The following is a 17447-nucleotide window of genomic DNA, read 5'->3' as shown; positions in this document are numbered from 1 at the left end:
CATGTTAGCAATTAACATAATCAATGCATGTTAGCAATTAACATAATCAATCCATGTTAGCAATTAACATAATCAATGCATGTTAGCAATTAACATAACCAATCCATGTTAGCTATTACCATAATCAATCCATGTTAGCAATTAACATAATCAATCCATGTTAGCAATTAACATAATCAATGCATGTTAGCAATGAAGGTGGTGTTGGTTGGGGTGGAGGGGTGGGTGGGTCATTGGCTTGGTACATCAGATTGTCCATACAATGACGTGTCTGTGTAATGTGTTCATTATAGCGAGGCTATTCTGTACAAGCCGAGCACAATAATTAATGTAAAAAGATGAAATAAAAACAAAGTCCAGGTACTCAGTTTCATGTCACCTTTATGTCTGATGTACAAAGAGCATAGAAATTACCACCCAAGGGAAGATGGTGGAGCAGCAAACTTATTACATTAGACTTCAAATAGCAGGACAATCTGATGACAAATCTTTCATAAAATAATGTGCTGTGTCCACCTAAACATCAGCCTCAATCAAAAGCTTCACCATCATCTCAATTTCGTACGAGGGTACGAGGGTGAACTGGTTCGGTTCGAGCTAATATGAGACTTTGCAGCTGGAAACGCGAAGTTATTGGTGAAAAAGGCATGAGACGATTCAAAGATCTGAAAACGAACGGAGATGACGGGAGGATGCCGGAGAGTTCGTTGCAATGGTAACGGTTGCTGCTAACACGGGTGTTACATTCAAAACTCTCCTCAATTCAGCTTCCTGATGAGCTCATTGATGGCGGAGCCTCGGTCACCACAAGGTCCCGTCTCCAGAGCTTGGCGGGTACGATTACGGCGGGAATGCCTCGCCACGGGGAGCATGAAAGGGTGCAGGAAGAGCGAAGAGACCTTGAAATGTGGACCCAAAGAGAATACCTCATGGATGACATCCTCCAGGCAGATGACGTCATGTTTACCTTCGGACAAATATGGAGGAACAAGTTAGTGGAGAGACCATTTTTCAAATTTTAAGTTTGAAGTGAAAAGCATAAACAGCACTGAATTGATGGGCTGCAGTGTCTCATAAAATGGAGCATTTGAGATAAACCTCACCGGAAATATATATATTTTAATAACTGCAGAAAAATAATCTCTGACTTCATCCAAACGCATGCTGGCTTTCACACAACACGTGCAAGATGACGACAACGCCACCTGACTGCGTTGATGATAGGCTGACCTACATGATGATACATGACGACCACCTGACTGCGTTGATGATAGGCTGACCTACATAATGATAGATGACGACCACCTGACTGCGTTGATGATAGTACTACTGGCACAGTAGAACTCAACAGTGGAGGTTTCCATTACAATGGACACAATCAACAAAGTGTTCATCGAGGTATATTAACCGTAGTGGGAAGCAAAGAATCCGACGTTGTCAAGGGTCAACCCTTCATCAGAGCAAAAGGGCTTTTAATCTGGGGGAAATCTGTCGTTGGACTTCAACGAGTACAGATTTCAAGTGCAACTCGAACAACACTCAGGAGAGAGCATACCTCCGCCAGGCTGAACAGTTTACGTTTCATATCCCACCGATAGGTCAGATATTTTCCGAAGTAAACCAAAATCTTGTTCTTGTCACTTGCCCAACTCATATCCACAAAGTTTTGTCATAGGTCATCCACAACTTTTTAAAATATCATGCTGCATATCGTCTAAGTGTTGTGTTGGGCTAGCGGCTAGGGTGCCAGCTTAGGATCCCAGGATCCTGGGTTCGAATCCCGGTCGATCGCTGAATTAACGCCAGGGAGGTTGACTCAGCCTGTCATCCTTCCGAGGTCGGCAAATTGAGGACCAGTTCACTGGTAATTCCCTGCTTGTCGTAAAAGGCCACAAAAAGGGTTGGCGGCAGGAAGGGCATCCGGCCGTAAAACATTGCTTCAAAAAGGGGACCAACAAAAACAACAACAACCACGGTGCCCGAAAAAGGCCAACCCCCGCTTTGCGGGGAAAAATGGCCTCTAAAGGTTTTTTTTTTTTTATATCGTTTTTAAGTGGCGTGCTGATGAGGAGGGGAGTGTCGTTGAAGCTGAAGGGAAAGGTGTATGCTGCATGTGTGAGAAGTGTTACGATTTATGGGAGCGAGACATGGGTAATGAACGTAGAGCAGCAACGAAGGCTGGAAAGGGTGGAAATGCGAATGGTTCGGTGGATGTGCGGAGTATCGTTGAGAGAGAGGAAGACTAACGATGAATTGCGAAAGATGATGGGAATAGAGCCTGTGATTGATGCTGTGAAGAGGAACAGGTTGAGATGGTTTGGTCATGTGTTGAGGAAGGATGAAAATGACTGGTTGAGAAGATTATTGAAATGAATGTAGAAGGAAGTAGAGGACGGGGAAGACCGAGAAAGACTTGGCTAAAGATGGTCGAATAAGAAATGCGGGCAAGGGGGTTAAACAAGGAGAGATGCAGAAAATAGGGAATGGAGAAGATTGTCATGGGGACCGCAAGGCTAACCCCCGCTCTGGTAGGGAAAATGGCCTTAAAATGCATGCTGTTGTTGTTGCTGCATGTCATTTTTGGCCTTGTCACTCAATGGTGAAGAATCACTAAAGACATTTAAAAAATTCTCGTATCTACATCCGTATTCGGATCTTCACCAAAATTGAATCGATTTGTCGTCACACACCCAACCTGTCCGCCAAGTTTTGTCCGAAATCGGTCCACAACTTCAAGATATCGTGCTGTAAATCGGTCCAACTAACTACCCAAACACCTTGGTCTAAAGATCATGGGCGAGCTGTCACATAAATCACGCACACGTGCAGATAGGCACGACACATTAAATGGACTTTACTTTTATTCAGTTAATTTGTAAATGCAAAACAACCGGTGACCTTGGGTCACTTGGGGGGGGGGGGGGCGAGTCACAACATTCCAGTGCACTCAGGGGACCAGGCGATGCCAACATTAGACGTCGCTGTTCTCTACACAGTGAGAGGATAAAAAAAAAACCACCTTTAGAGGCCATTTTTCCCCGCAAGCGGGGGTTGGCCTTTTTCGGGAACCGTGGTTGTTGTTGTTTTTCGGTCCCCTTTTTGAAGCAATGTTTTACGGCCGGATGCCCTTCCTGACGCCAACCCTTTTTGCCGCCTTTAACGACAAACAGGGAATTACCAGTGAACTGGTCCTCAATTAGCCGACCTCGGAAGGATGACAAGCTGAGTCAACCCCCCTGGCGTTAATTCAGCGATTGACCGGGATTCGAACCCAGGATCCTAGGATCCTAAGCTGACACCCTAGCCGCTAGCCCAACACCAGGTTACACAGTGAGAGGATGAAGGAAAAATATCCATCACCCCCTCACCCTCTTGTCCATGCTCTATCCTCCAAATGCTGAATGTCAAGCAAGAAAGCAGCACGTACCATTTATAAAGTCTTCCGCACGACTCGGACGGGGTCAGTTCAAATCACTGACCTCCCAGACTCAGTGGATGCTCCTAAGCATTAAGCCACAAAGTCTGGTAATTAAAAGATAGTACAGATAACAACTAGAATGGCATTCTTCGACATCACATCAACCGGTATGCCTTCACCCACATTATTACATCATTATACATGCTTGTACCAAGTTTGGTCAAAATCCCATCACTGGTTCACAAGTTATCGCGGCAACAGGACTTTTACCGACCATGACCTGTGTGGCGTTTGACCTAGTGACCCCAAAATCGAATCCGTACATCTTTACATCATTATACATACCTGTACTGAGTTTAACTTGGATCACTTCAGCCATTCTCAAGTTATCACAGCAACGAAAACCTATCACAGACGCACGGCCAACCCGAAAACATAATGCCTGTGGCGACTACGTCGGCGGAGGCAAAAAAAAATGGGATAACTATATACCCAAAATCTATTGAGATGATTACGCCGTTAGTTCAAGGGGAATGACTGCAATTGTTCAAGCGAAAGGCACAGGGTTCAGGGGGTAGTGAAAATACTTACCGAGCTTCGCTTCCACCAGACAGTTGTCAGTAAGAGGTGTACTCCGACCATGTACCATTGTGCGCCCACGCTTCAAGATCAGTTCCCTCACAGACTTCAGGTTAGGATAACTGCAGAACACAGCACAGAGTAAATTAATAGAGTACCTCAAGGTGCAGCTACAATTTTCCTTCAAATAGAATAACGTCTGATTAAGATTGCTTGCTGTAGGGACAACAAGAGGATTAGGATCACAATAAGAGGAGGAAGATGATGAGGCCATTATCATTACAAGATGGCAAAGGTGCAATGGACGTGGTCACAAATTTGGGTTCACCAAGTTCCATTCGATGGATCACTCCGACCCCACCTTCGTTTGTCACCTCCCCTCTCTCCAATTTACAGTTGCCAAACTTAGTAGGTATAATTAACAATGTCATGCAATTCTGCTTACAGCATCCAGATCTACAATCCATTTACTCCGGTCGGCACAATTGAAAATAAACTTCTCTTCAGCCTTAAGGCGTTTATGTTGGGTGACGGCATGGCATTCCGATGGGTGGTAATTCAGGTGTCGTTCAGTTGCAGGATTGTTGCTGTTGCTCTATGGAGCCTCCAACCCTGGTGTTGGGCTAGCGGCTAGGGTGCCAGCTTAGGATCCAAGGATCCTGGGTTCGAATCCCGGTCGATCGCTGAATTAACGCCAGGGGGGTTGACTCAGCCTGTCATCCTTCCGAGGTCGGCAAATTGAGTACCAGTACACTGGTAATTCCCTGTTTATCGTAAAAAGGAGACAAACAGGGTTGGCGGCAGGAAGGGCATCCAGCCGTAAAACATTGCTTCAAAAAGGGGACCAAAAAACAACAACAACCACGGTCCCCGAAAAGGCCAACCCCCGCCTTGCGGGGAAAAATGGCCTCTAAACGGTGGTTTTTATGGAGCCTCCAATCCTATCATCCCTTCACAGGCATATTCGCTAGTTAGTATGACACAAAAAAGTGGCAACAGAACTGGGGCTATTCCATACAGTGCACTACTTCTCTCGCCCTTAGTCACGCAGTCTGTACTGTACTCTGGGAAGCATCACCTGACCTTCATGGATAGTATTTTTATGCCAAATTCTCCAAAACCTCTTCATCATTAGTGGTAAACGACCCTCAAGTTCTCTAACTGAGACTCCCACCAAGAAGTCTCAAAATATATTAGTTTGCACATCAATATGGACGTGGTAACGCCACCAAAATAAAGTCGAGTGCCTTATCGTCTCAGCAACTGCTCCACCCCTGCTCTCACCTCCCAGGCCGGAACATTCGCTGTGCACTGTATACCTTTACAGTACTTGAACTTTCCATAATTTAATTCATTTAAACATTTATTTACATTCTTCTGCGATTTATTTACTTATTACATCTTTAGTATTTATTTACAGGTACTGTATTTACACATTTACTTTTTCTGCCCAGGAACGGAAATTTCTGCCGAGGAACGTATCTTCAATTCATGGCATTATACCTCTGGGAAAATAGTTGCGTTTTACATTCAGTTTTTTAGAAACGCATCTCAAGCGTAAATCAACGAGTCCCTGAACAAAGTTGCATTAAAAATGTGCACAGTTTTTCTTTTTGACCTTTTGACCCCACCCCAGGGACTCCATGGTCGGGGCTAACAATGATGCCACTCGCACCTTGTCATGTGGTAATTGTAGCTACCACGTTTGGTGAATTTCTACACAACAGTTTAGAAAGGAGATGGTGTGATGGAGGACAGACGGATAGATAAACAGAGCCAGAGTCGCTTATGTTTTTTTTTGTTTTTTTCCCCCAAGCGATCCTGTGGAACAGAGTAGAAGCGCTGTACCAGGTTTTTGGGGGGTTGGGGAACCCCCATGATCCGAAATTTCAGAACAATCAGCTGAGTGATAAGGGGGGAGTAGCAAAAATAACAAAAAAGTTAACGGACGACACGCCAGACATCCAGACATCAAGTACCATTTTACAAGTTCATCTCTTCAAGGATCGCAATGAGATGACCTAATAATTAGACACAAATGTGTGAATGGATATGCTTCCACTTGCCTGGCAGGTGAAACCACTGCTACGTTTGATCTTTCGTAAAAGACACATGAAAAATTAAAGGTAATACGAGAGAGCACAAGAGTAAAGAGAGATAAGGGTGAAATCAATGTAGCACCATCGCAAATCCCAACACTTCTCAGTTCTCTTCTCAGAGGTCGAAAGATGGCCAAAAGTTCCACCAGGAATGACCCAATACCAAATTGTGAGTTGAAAATATCTTCTCTTTTGACCCATGTGACCATAAATCCACTGGGGCCATGAACCAGGGTTAAATAATAATCTTATTATAATAGAGCAAACGTATATGGTGATGGTTGTTTGTATGTTTATTTGTGACCAAAACGTCTTCTTCAAATAAAATTAAGACCCAAAACACAGCCTGTGAACTCTAAATTACATACAGTTGGAATATACCTTTTGATCCTTTCACTGCTGAAACGCCTCAGTCCTCTGACGACCCTTTAAGTCCCCCAAGATCACCGAAGACCGAAAATACCCTTAAAGACTGCAAAGATCAAAAATACCACGAAGACCCAAAATACCCCAAAGACCAAAAAGACCCCGGAGATCCAAAATACCCCAAAGATCCTTCAAGACTCAGAGGAACCAAAATACCCTCAAGACCCAAAAGAAGACCCTTAAAACCCAAAAGCCCCTTCCTCTTTACTCCCGCCTCTGGAACAAACTCCCTCACCCTCATCATTCCCACTCCTCCCTCCAGGTCTTTAAAACAGCTGTTCACCACCATCTCTCATCTTCCCCCATCCAAAACCTTGATCTTTTCTACCCCCGTTAATTCACCCCAGATCCACTTTTTTTGAACTACCGAATTCTTTCTTTCCTGGAAGTTCCAGCAGTGTCCATGTGTTTTATACCTCTCCCATCCCCCACCGCTCCCCCCCACTCGCCTTACCATGCCACCTCCCCCCCCCCCCCCTCCCAAGCCCCCTCACCCTCCCTCCCAAGCCCCATCACCCTCCCTCCCAAGCCCCATCACCCTCCCTCCCAAGCCCCCTCACCCTCCCTCCCAAGCCCCCTCACCCTCCCTCCCAAGCCCCCTCACCCTCCCTCCCAAGCCCCCTCACCCTCCCTCCCAAGCCATCTCCCCCACACAGATCTTCCGTTGTCCCTGTTCTCTGCTGTTGTACCTGTGTGCTTACCTCTCTCTCTCCCCATCTTGTCTCCCTTATTGTATGTTTTGCGTGTCGTTTTTTGTTTTTTTTTGTGATTGATGTTAGCTTTTACAGAGCCTCGATCTTGTACACACAAAAAAAAAACCCCCAAAAAAACCCTTAAAGGCCCGGAGGATCCAAAAGACCATGAAGACCCAAAACACCCCAGAGGACCCAAAACACCCCAGAGGACCCAAAACACCCCAGAGGACCCAAAACACCCCAGAGGACCCAAAACACCCCAATCTGTTCCGCCATTTGTGGCGGTGTCATCGATGGCGGTGTACGCTAACCTCATCAGTTGGTGCACAGCCCACCACCTTTGGAAACAGATGCATCCTGTCTGCTGAGTACCCCAGCTCAACCAGCTGGTCCCTGCTCTCAAATGTTGTGTTTGTGTCCTTCCCCCTCTCTCCCCATCTTGTCTACCGCTCCCGATGTTATTTGTTTTATGTGTCTGTTTGTCTTTCTGTGTGATTAATGTTCGCTCTTTCACGAGCCTCGATCTTGTATACAAAAAAAAAAAAAAAAAAAAAAGAGGACCCAAAACACCCCAGAGGACCCAAAACATCCCAGAAGACCCAAAACACCCCAGAAGACCCAAAACACCCCAGAAGACCCAAAACACCCCAGAAGACCCAAAACACCTCAGAAGACCCAAAATACCCCAAAACACCCCAAAGACCCAAAACATCCCAAAGACCCAAAACACCACAAAGACCCAAAACACCCAAAGACCCAAAACACCCCAAAGACCCATAACACCCCAAAGACCCAAAACACCCCAAAGACCCAAAACACCCCAAAGACCCAAAACACCCCAAAGACCCAAAACACCCCAAAGACGCAAAACACCCCAAAGACGCAAAACACCCCAAAGACGCAAAACACCCCAAAGACGCAAAACACCCCAAAGACGCAAAACACCCCAAAGACCCTCAACCCCATCCCCCCTCCACCAATCCCCAATCCACCCCCACTAACTACCATCTCTCACTCCCTGAGAAAGCAGACATGGTCAAGGATGTCTATCCCTCTTAAACTACATGTGGTGAGGCGCGCGGAGTACACAGCCAGGCTAGTAATAAAAAATAATAATGTATATTTGTTACATATTTCATGTCCCCCAATGTCGATTGCATCAAAGGTTCACTAAAAAAATATGTGCCCGTAATTGCAATTTTTGACATTTGACCTTTTGACTCCACCTCTGGGTCCAGGGGGTGGAGCCAAAAATGATACTGGTCTCGAATAAGTTTGGTGAATTTCTGCACAACTGTTTAGGAGATAGCATGACGGACGGGTGGAGCTGATTATAACCTCCTCACCTACTTCGTTTTTTCTTTTCTTTTCTTTAAAGCATGGGGATAATAAGCAGAAGACAACATCAGATGTATCTAAATCAAGCTATGATCCGCAAATTCTTCTCAAAAGACGTGACCTTTGACCTTTTGAGCCCAAAATTTAACCAGTTCATCTTTTTATTACAGCCCATACTTGGGTCAAGTTATTGTGGTTAAAATAAATTAGAACCGATGGCGCTCAGACAGACAGATAACCTGAAAACATCACGCCGCTGACATTCGGCTGTGGAGGCGCAATAGATGTTTATGAGGATTTCAACCGGCAGACAATGTGAGAAAGATGCTTTGAGGACAAGACAGTGCCAACTGCCAGGTAACTTTAGCAAGAACAAAATGAAAACGAACACTCAGAATTGTTGGCATCAAAACGTACCCCCAAGCGATGTAAGGTTCAACACGTCGCAACAGAGTGAGGGACCCACGAGATAGCTTGAGGAAGACACCAGAGAAGATTCGGGTGAGCCGCAGGAACTGGAGGGCTTGTCTTACGGCGAGACAGCAACTGTTCGCACTGAAGGTCGGAACGAGCGAGAAATGAATGGACAAACACAAAGGCAGAATGACGTCAGCACAACAAGAGCTTCGGATCGACGAGGCCACCACACCTTCGGATCCGAAGAGCGAAAACGAGCCGAGGACATGTCGGCATGGGAAGGAGCGAAGCGGGCTTACGGGCGAGTCGCGCCAGCCGCACCGAGTCTCTGTGGCGCTGTCTGCTGTCTCTCACAAAACTCTCTGGGCGCTTGAAATGCAACTTTTGTGCATTGCGTCTCTGAGAGGGAGGAGTGGGACGGGAAAGATGGAGCAAGACAAGTCAAAAGGAAAACCATCACCTTAAGGGTGAACAGGTGATTTTTGTTTTTTTAGCTGAACAGTTTCCTTATAGTCTTATAAACAAGAATCATGCTATTAGAGGTCATAGAAGTACCCCTAAATATTGAAAAATTCAAATTTCAATTCAATTCAATATAATATTTTGCATGAAATTTGTTATAACTTTAATTTGCATCATTCTTTTGGGCTGAAATTTGGACAGGATATTCAGAATATCACTTCCTTTAAAATCATGAAGGCTTTTGTTTATAGGAGTAGCCATTGTGGATTTATTGAAGGACAACCAAGTTTTATCTGGTAATTGGCATAATTAGCTAATTAGTGAACATTTGACATAATTTCACAAAATCCTCTCATCAGGTAGTAGAGTAACACATGTATAATACATGTACCAAGTTTTGTGTGAAAAGAATGATAGGTGACATAGAAGATAGAAGTAGAAATGTGTTCTTTGTTTTTCCTTATTTTTTATTGACGGTCTAATTTATGCAAATTATATGCATGTAATATGACAAAGAAGCGTTGAAACTGGTCTCAGTTAAAGCCAAGATTATATCTTTCAAGAAAAACTGAAAATTAGATATTAACTTGACTTTGTTTTTGTGTAAAGGCCTCTCAAAGGTACCTATGTAGTCTTCTCAATTTTTCACCAGTACTACACCCTTAAGGCAGTGGGGCACTAAAGTGCTGCAAATCAGAGAAAACACTGCCCTGATCGAATCAACTCGATCTTATAGAAATTAATTCGGTGTTTTATAACGAAATGCAATGTTGACACATCGTATAGAGGGGGTTCAGTACCCATGATGCATTTCGCGAGCGCCATATTGGTTGGCAAGCTAAACAAGACCTAACAAGGCCAAAAAAATTAGCGTAACCTACTATTGCAGTAAGTGAGAACAAGATAAACGTGCTAGATTGTACTGTAGAACCACTGATGCTGACGTTGGCAGGAATGGTGGCGCGCACGGAATTATGGGAAAACTCTGAAAACGCTACGGAGCCGGTTATGGCCTCAACGACAACTTATCCGCCGAGATCACGTGACGTTACAGTCCTGAGTTTTATGAAGACGTCGTGAACGCAACTCAGGAAAAGATTTATCCCATTGCCAGTTACCCGCTTCAGGTGTTGGTCCGATCGCTTGTAGCTTTCCTTCAATCCCTGGTACTTCTTCCTCTTCTTCAACAAATTTTCAGGAACCTTTGGAAGACGCTTTACCCTGCGAATGAACACAAAGTTAAAAAAAAAAATTCTTATTATTATTCCGGCATGGTGGACTGATTATTTGGCGGCATCAGAACCGGTTGCTGATCGATCCCGTCAAACTTTCCATTTTATGGGACAATATCTTGCCGATAAAACTATCCCAACATCCATTGTTAAGTAATATCGCTTCCAGCGCGAAACAAACCGCTGATGATGAAGGATGCTGCAAGATCCATTTCACTTCACCCTCTACTTACGGCATGTCCAGATGCACGTCCGCCATGATGGAAATGTGAGAGGTGGGGAAAAAAAAAAAAGAAAAAAAAAAAAGAAAAAAAAAGTAATAAATAAACTAGCTTCCGGCGGATATGACGTCATATCATGACGGCTGTGTGCATTTTGTCCAATTGTTGGTTGTTGTGCTTTACTGACCAACAACATCGTGATGTCGATACAAGAAAAATCAGAAATAAATTGCATTCTTTGTCATTATTGTTTGTTGACTTATTCTGTCAACAGCCTCCAATTCCTATCTGTGTTCTTTATCAGAACGATGTTTTTTCTTGCTGAGATTATCCACACAAAATACGGACTTATACATATTGTTCAATCAGCTGTCTGATTTATGCTTTTATTCTGCTTTCTTATGCATAATACATTGATGGGATAAAAAAAAAACGAAAGGGATAAAAAAAACCGAAAGGGATAAAATACACGTCGAGCTAGTATATACTCCACCACTTTGAGGATGCGGCAGGTGTTTCGTCGCCTCCATAATTACCAAACATTTTGATAGGATAAAAAAGAGTACAATAAGTAATGAATGTTGGGTTGTTTTGAGTTTTTGGTGGATATTTTCTGATAGGCAATTGTAATTATGGCTACGGACGACGTGATGATTGAAGATATATTAAAGAACAAATATTTATATAAATTCCAATAGCAAGTTCGGTTTCGTTTCCTTCCTTCCGCGTAAATGCTGCTGAATCAGGATGAAGATTACCGCATTGCAGGTCTTTCAGAAGGTATCATAACATATGACAAGATAATGAAGGCACAACTAATGGTCATTTGGACCATCCTGCCTGTGCCATATCCGTTACGAAACACTCTCTCTCCGACTGACTTCAAGAGTGATCCACTGGGGGATTTGGCCAAGTATTGTTGAAAACGTTGTGGGAATATTGGTATTAAAGCGCGGCGTTACGCGCGCTGCTTGTGAGCAAGGAGGAAGCGGACAAGCGGTAACATATAAACGTCTTTATTGTAAGACTACACTGTAACACTGAGACTGAACTCCTCCGGGCTGGTCGCCCGGTGTATATCATGAGGCCACGCCTACCCCTCGGGCGTGGCCACCGCCCACTTGGTGCGTGGAATGATGTCACCACGCCAGTGGGCTTTTGTGTCCGCCACAGTATCTATCTATAATTCCAGTAATGTGTGTGTGTGTGTGTGTGTGTGTGTGTGTGTGTGTGTGTGTGTGTGTGTGTGTGTGTGTATGTGTGTATGTCTGTGACCGCTGTTTCTCGACAACCACGGGTCCGATATACTTGAAACTTGCCAGGTATATTGCTGGGGACCCGAGGATGTGCCTTTTCAAGGTTTCATATTAATCGGACAAGTAGTTACCGAGCTATGTCCAAAAAACGATTCAACCAATCAGAGAGCAGCGAGTTATCACGTGTGCCGAACGTGGCGAACAGACTCTGCCTCGGACGGCACATTTGAGAGCGTATTCATTTATTTCACGTTGGCAAACTATGTTGCCGCTATGTTGGCGTTAAACTATGTTTTAAAACTAATTAAAACTAATTTGCGATTCTTTCGCTTTCCTGCGCGTTTGTGCACGCTATGGCGATTTCTTTACCAAACTCCGCAAGCCGTTCGCTTTGGACCAAACCATTTCATGTAAATAGAGGGGGGGGATTGTCACCGTACTCGCAAGCCGTTCGCTTTGGACCAAACCATTTCATGTAAATAGAGGGGGGGGGGGGGGATATAATTTTAGATATAGATATAGTACGGGCATGCCCTAGTCTATCTATAATTCCAGTAATATCTGTGTGTGTGTTTGTCTGTGTGTTTGTCTGTGTGTTTGTCTGTGACCGCTGTTTCTCGACAACCACGGGTCCGATATACTTGAAACTTGCCAGGTATATTGCTGGGGACCCGAGGATGTGCCTTTTCAAGGTTTCATATTAATCGGAGAAGTAGTTACCGAGCTATGGCGATTTCTTTACCAAACTCCGCAAGCCGTTCGCTTTGGACCAAACCATTTCATGTAAATAGAGGGGGGGGGGGGATTGTCACCGTACTCGCAAGCCGTTCGCTTTGGACCAAACCATTTCATGTAAATAGAGGGGGGGGGGGGGATTGTCACCGTACTCGCAAGCCGTTCGCTTTGGACCGAACCATTTCATGTAAATAGAGGGGGGGGATTGTCACCGTACTCGCAAGCCGTTCGCTTTGGCTTTGCGAATGGTCCAAACCATTTCATGTAAATAGAGGGGGGGGGGGGATATAATTTTAGATATATATATAGTACGGGCATGCCCTAGTATTAATTAATGTTGGGAAATAAATGAAGTTAGCTGTATGATAAAACCATATTTGGGGGTCGATAGTACCAGTAGTGAAAAACCAAGATCGCACCACGAGGGTCGTGTTGGTTGATGACCAAAAGGTGAGCAGTTGGGGTGTGTTAAGTTACCTATTGTTTCTTTTACAGGGCGAGTCACAAGTCCCAGGACACGGTTTTAGCTGCTTATACAAGATGTGTTTATACCATCTACCAGGGTGAGCCATAAGACCCAGGAGTATTAACATATTACAGTAAAAACAGTAATACATAATAACAGGAGTAATAATAACATTAGAGTAATACAACAATTACAATACCTCCTGAGACATCGAGTGCGTTCGTATGACATCCGCCATTGTCACAAGCTGTCAACATTTACACAAAAAGGTGCAAAAACAGATCCTTGCAACTATAGACCAATTAGCCTGCTTCCAATTAATCAGCGAGGTCATGGAATCCTTCATCGCTTCTGACATGAAATCCTTCATCTTCTCCAATGGCTTGATCTCTGATCATCAATTTGGGTTCAGACCAGGTCATTCGACTCTGGACATGCTGCTTCTGCTGTCTCAACAATGGATGTAGGTCCTCAATGCCAAACAGGAAATTAGAGCTGTCTCCCTTGACATCTCGTGCCTTCGATACGCTCTGGCACCCCACCCTGCTCACCAAACTCTCCTCCTATGGTATCCATAAAAATCTCCACACATGGCTTGCGGACTTCCTTTCTGGTCGCAGTCAACGGGTGGCCCTGAATGGAATTCTCTCATCTCCCCTTCCTGTTCAGGCTGGAGTTCCCCAAGGCAGTGTTCTGGGCCCTGTGCTTTTTCTGGTCTTCATGAATGATCTCTCCAACTCTCTGGAAAATCCTCTCTATCTCTTTGCTGATGACTCCACTCTCTGCCGCTCTATATCTCAACCCTCAGATCGGTAGGCAGCAGCCTCTTCACTCTCTGCAGACCGGGACAAAATCACAAACTGGTCAAACAAGTCGAACATGTCTTTAAATTCTGACAAATCTCACACTCTTACTATGTCTCTCCGGAAAGATCGTCTGGAAAACCCTCCCACCTCAACAATCCTCTCAAAGATGTTCTGTCACTCAAGCTTTTGTGTCTCACTATCTGCCAGGATATTTCCTGGGAAAACCACATTTCAACATTGGCCTCCAAAGCCAGTCACCGACTGGGCATCCTTCATCATGCGAAGTCCTTCCTTGGCACCTCTGAGCTCCTCACCACATACAAAGCTGTCATCTGCAGCTTGATGGAATACTGCTCTCCCCTCTGGGCTGGTGCACCTGCCTCACACCTAGCTCGGCTTCACGCTGTTGAAACCAAAGCTTTCAGAATCATTGGAATCTCCCGCGATGAAGCTGATTCTGAGGGCCTTTCACTCTCTCACCACATGCAGTTTGGTGGTCTTTCTGTCTATGACCGACTCCTCTCCAGCCTTGCTACCCTGCTCTGTCTGTCCTATGTCCCCCAAATATTCCTGCAGGACGCACAAGTTTTGCCAGCAACTTTCTTCTGGTGAAACTACCAAAATCAAGACTCTCTGCTCACCTTCACTCTTTCGTTCCTCTTTTTCCCCACCTCTGGAACAAACGTCCTCACTCTCTTAAATCCCACTCCTCCCTCCAGGTCTTTAAAACAGCTGTTCACCACCATCTCTTATCTTCCCCCATCCAATACCATCATCTTTTCTAGCCCCGTTAATTCACCTTAAATCCACCTTTTTCAAATTCCGTTTTCTTTCCTGAAAGTCCTTGTATTGTCCATCTTGTTTATCTTGTGTACTCCACCCCAGCCCTCTCTCTTCCACAGATCTCTTAATGTTCCTGTTCTCTTCTGTTGTTGTGCTTCCCGCTCTCTCCCCCTTTTGTCTCCTGCTTCCTTTGTTACATGTTCTATGTGTTAGCTCTGAATGAGCCTTGACTTAGTATGCATACAAAAAACAACAACAAAAAAAACATGTTTTCATGATGTGCATCGGACAATTCCCAAATGACAATTAGTTTTATGGTTTCATGTGAAGGTCTTCTTTCAATGTGAGACTTAACGATTAATACGAAACACCCAACTCTGCAGAACGTTTCCGTTGAAGCACGGTGCTGCGCGCTAAGGCTTACGAAAGGAGCAAGCGGACAACGTGGTTCATACAAAAGAGTCTTTATTCAAAGCACTCAAACTGCAGCACTGAGCTGCTCGGGGCTGCGCGCCCCGTGTATATCCTGAGGCCACGCCTCTCTCCCCGGCGTGGCCCACCCCCACTTGGTGTGCGGGGTGATGTCACCACGTCAGTGCTTTCGTGTCCGCCACACGCGCCCCCCCAGAATCCCCGCGCACCTGAAGGGTCAGTTTGCGGGGCAAACGGATGACCCGGCCGAAGCGCCCCCTGGCGACTGGCGGCGTCCGGGATGCAGGGATGCCATCTGGGATGCCTCCGGCTGCCCCTGGGATGGGTGCAGGACCGGGGGACGGCATGGCGGCGGGGCTGGGCGGTGCCGGAGGTCCGCCAGCAGGGGGGCGGCCCCGACGCGGGGGTCGGGCCACTGGCGGTGGATGGTCCACGTCGAGGTGGGCCGGCTTGAGGCGGTCCACAGAAACGCGGTCAGGAGTACCGCGGATGTCCAGGGTGAAGTGCTTCACCCCGGTCTCCAGATCACGTCGGGGTCACCAAATGAAGCGCGGTGCTGCGCGCGCTAAGGCTTACGAAAGGAGCAAGCGGACAACGTGGTTCATACAAAAGAGTCTTTATTCAAAGCACTCAAACTGCAGCACTGAGCTGCTCGGGGCTGCGCGCCCCGTGTATATCCTGAGGCCACGCCTCTCTCCCCGGCGTGGCCCACCCCCACTTGGTGTGCGGGGTGATGTCACCACGTCAGTGCTTTCGTGTCCGCCACACCGTAATGATTTTTCGGAGATCTGAGAATGGATGTTTAATGTTTTGAATTCCCAAATGACGAATTTTTGGTCGTCTATTGCACTTTCTGTCAAGTACACGTCCAGTCTGAAATGCCTTTTCCCCCCAAAGTTGAAGATTTGATTTTGACAGTGCTAACCCCCGCTTTAGCAGGGTAAATGGCCTTAAAATGCATGTTGTTGTTGTTGTTGTTGTTGCTGTCTTTCTAAAATGCACCTCAAAGTCTTCTTGCACCTGCTTCATCGTCTTGGTTGTGTTTCTCCTCGATTTTGGTGAAATTATAGAAATAATACAATATAATAATTTAATATACATTCACCCTTTATCTATGTATATCTGCGCCATCGGTTACATTAACACTGATCCAATTTACATGAAGCAGATAACTATGCCAATACATTTTGAGGCATGTGGGGATGGAGGGAGAGATCGGTGATTGGATTTGGTTTAGGGATTGTTAATAATAATTAATTAATAAGAGTTCCCTCACAGGTAACCTCAACAAAGGAAGAGGCCCATCCCCATATTCAAGCTTGGTGTTGGCTTAACGGTTAATGTGGCTGGCTTAAGATCTTAGGGTCTTGAGTTCAAGCCCTTGTTGTGCTGTTGACATAACACAAGTTGGGTTGAACTTAACCTGTCATCCTTCCGAGGTCCGCAAAATGAGTACCAGCTGACTGGTAATAGGGGGCACTGCATCAGCGGCCCAGCCGCACCCCCAGAATATTATGCAACCAGCAGCCGAGGTTGCATAGGAAACAACAACCCCCATATTCCACATGCATGAAGGCATCCCTCAAGTGCCACACTATTTAATAATATGATGTAGCTTCCCACTCAGGGTCTCGCAGTAAGATATCTCCGTTTGCGGATGACATTGCTATGTAGATCCAGATCAGAAACCTATGGTGCTTCCCTCAAAGCTTGCTCTGATGTGTATTTTTAGCTATTACCTTTGATAAGGGCATATCTTGGAGCAGCCATATGAAAAAACCCTCGCAACCAAATGTGCAAAAGGCCTTAATCTCAAAGCCTATCTGGTACAACTTTGGGAGCTCATCAGGAAAGCCTCCTACTCCTATATAAATCTCTTTTTCACTTTCAATTAAACTGTGGCGGCCAGGCCTTTTGGGAAACGTCCAAAAGCAACCGCAAAAAACTGGAATTAATTCAGTCCAAATAACTTAGTGTACAACGCCTTCAGAAAGTATTCACACAACCTTAACGTTTTTACATTGTGTGTTATGTTACAGTCTGAATTTAAAATGGATTAAATTGAGATTTACCCCATAATAA

The 17447-nt window shown here is 45.2% G+C and overlaps 1 protein-coding gene across 1 annotated transcript; it reads right to left on the bottom strand.

Moving 5' to 3' along the window:
• Positions 1–364: 364 nt before the first annotated feature.
• RPL7L1 (ribosomal protein L7 like 1) lies at positions 365–10974 on the bottom strand. The gene is made up of 6 exons (XM_068097843.2): positions 10900–10974; positions 10553–10655; positions 9205–9371; positions 8973–9110; positions 4010–4119; positions 365–967 (listed from the first exon to the last, which is right to left on the bottom strand). Exons 1-6 carry the CDS (start codon positions 10923–10925, stop codon positions 759–761), a joined length of 753 nt encoding a protein of 250 aa, XP_067953944.2. The 5' UTR covers positions 10926–10974; the 3' UTR covers positions 365–758.
• Positions 10975–17447: the final 6473 nt, after the last annotated feature.

This window comes from Myxine glutinosa, chromosome 5, assembly GCF_964187855.1.
Source record: "Myxine glutinosa chromosome 5, kmMyxGlut1.1, whole genome shotgun sequence".
In the NCBI taxonomy this organism is placed as follows: domain Eukaryota; kingdom Metazoa; phylum Chordata; class Myxini; order Myxiniformes; family Myxinidae; genus Myxine; species Myxine glutinosa.
The sequence above is the reverse complement of the archived record's forward strand: the minus strand, read 5'-3'. Positions and strand labels throughout refer to the sequence as shown.

What these genes read in the sequence shown, in the direction of transcription:
- RPL7L1 (XM_068097843.2), bottom strand. Translation starts at nt 10,925, where the DNA reads ATGGCGGACGTGCATCTGGACATGCC. An exon ending in CGGACCAACACCTGAAGCGG is followed by an intron (nt 9,372 to 10,552) that starts GTAACTGGCAAT and finishes CCTCCCTCTCAG; the next exon opens with AGACGCAATGCACAAAAGTT. An exon ending in TCTGGTGGAAGCGAAGCTCG is followed by an intron (nt 968 to 4,009) that starts GTAAGTATTTTC and finishes ATTTGTCCGAAG; the next exon opens with GTAAACATGACGTCATCTGC.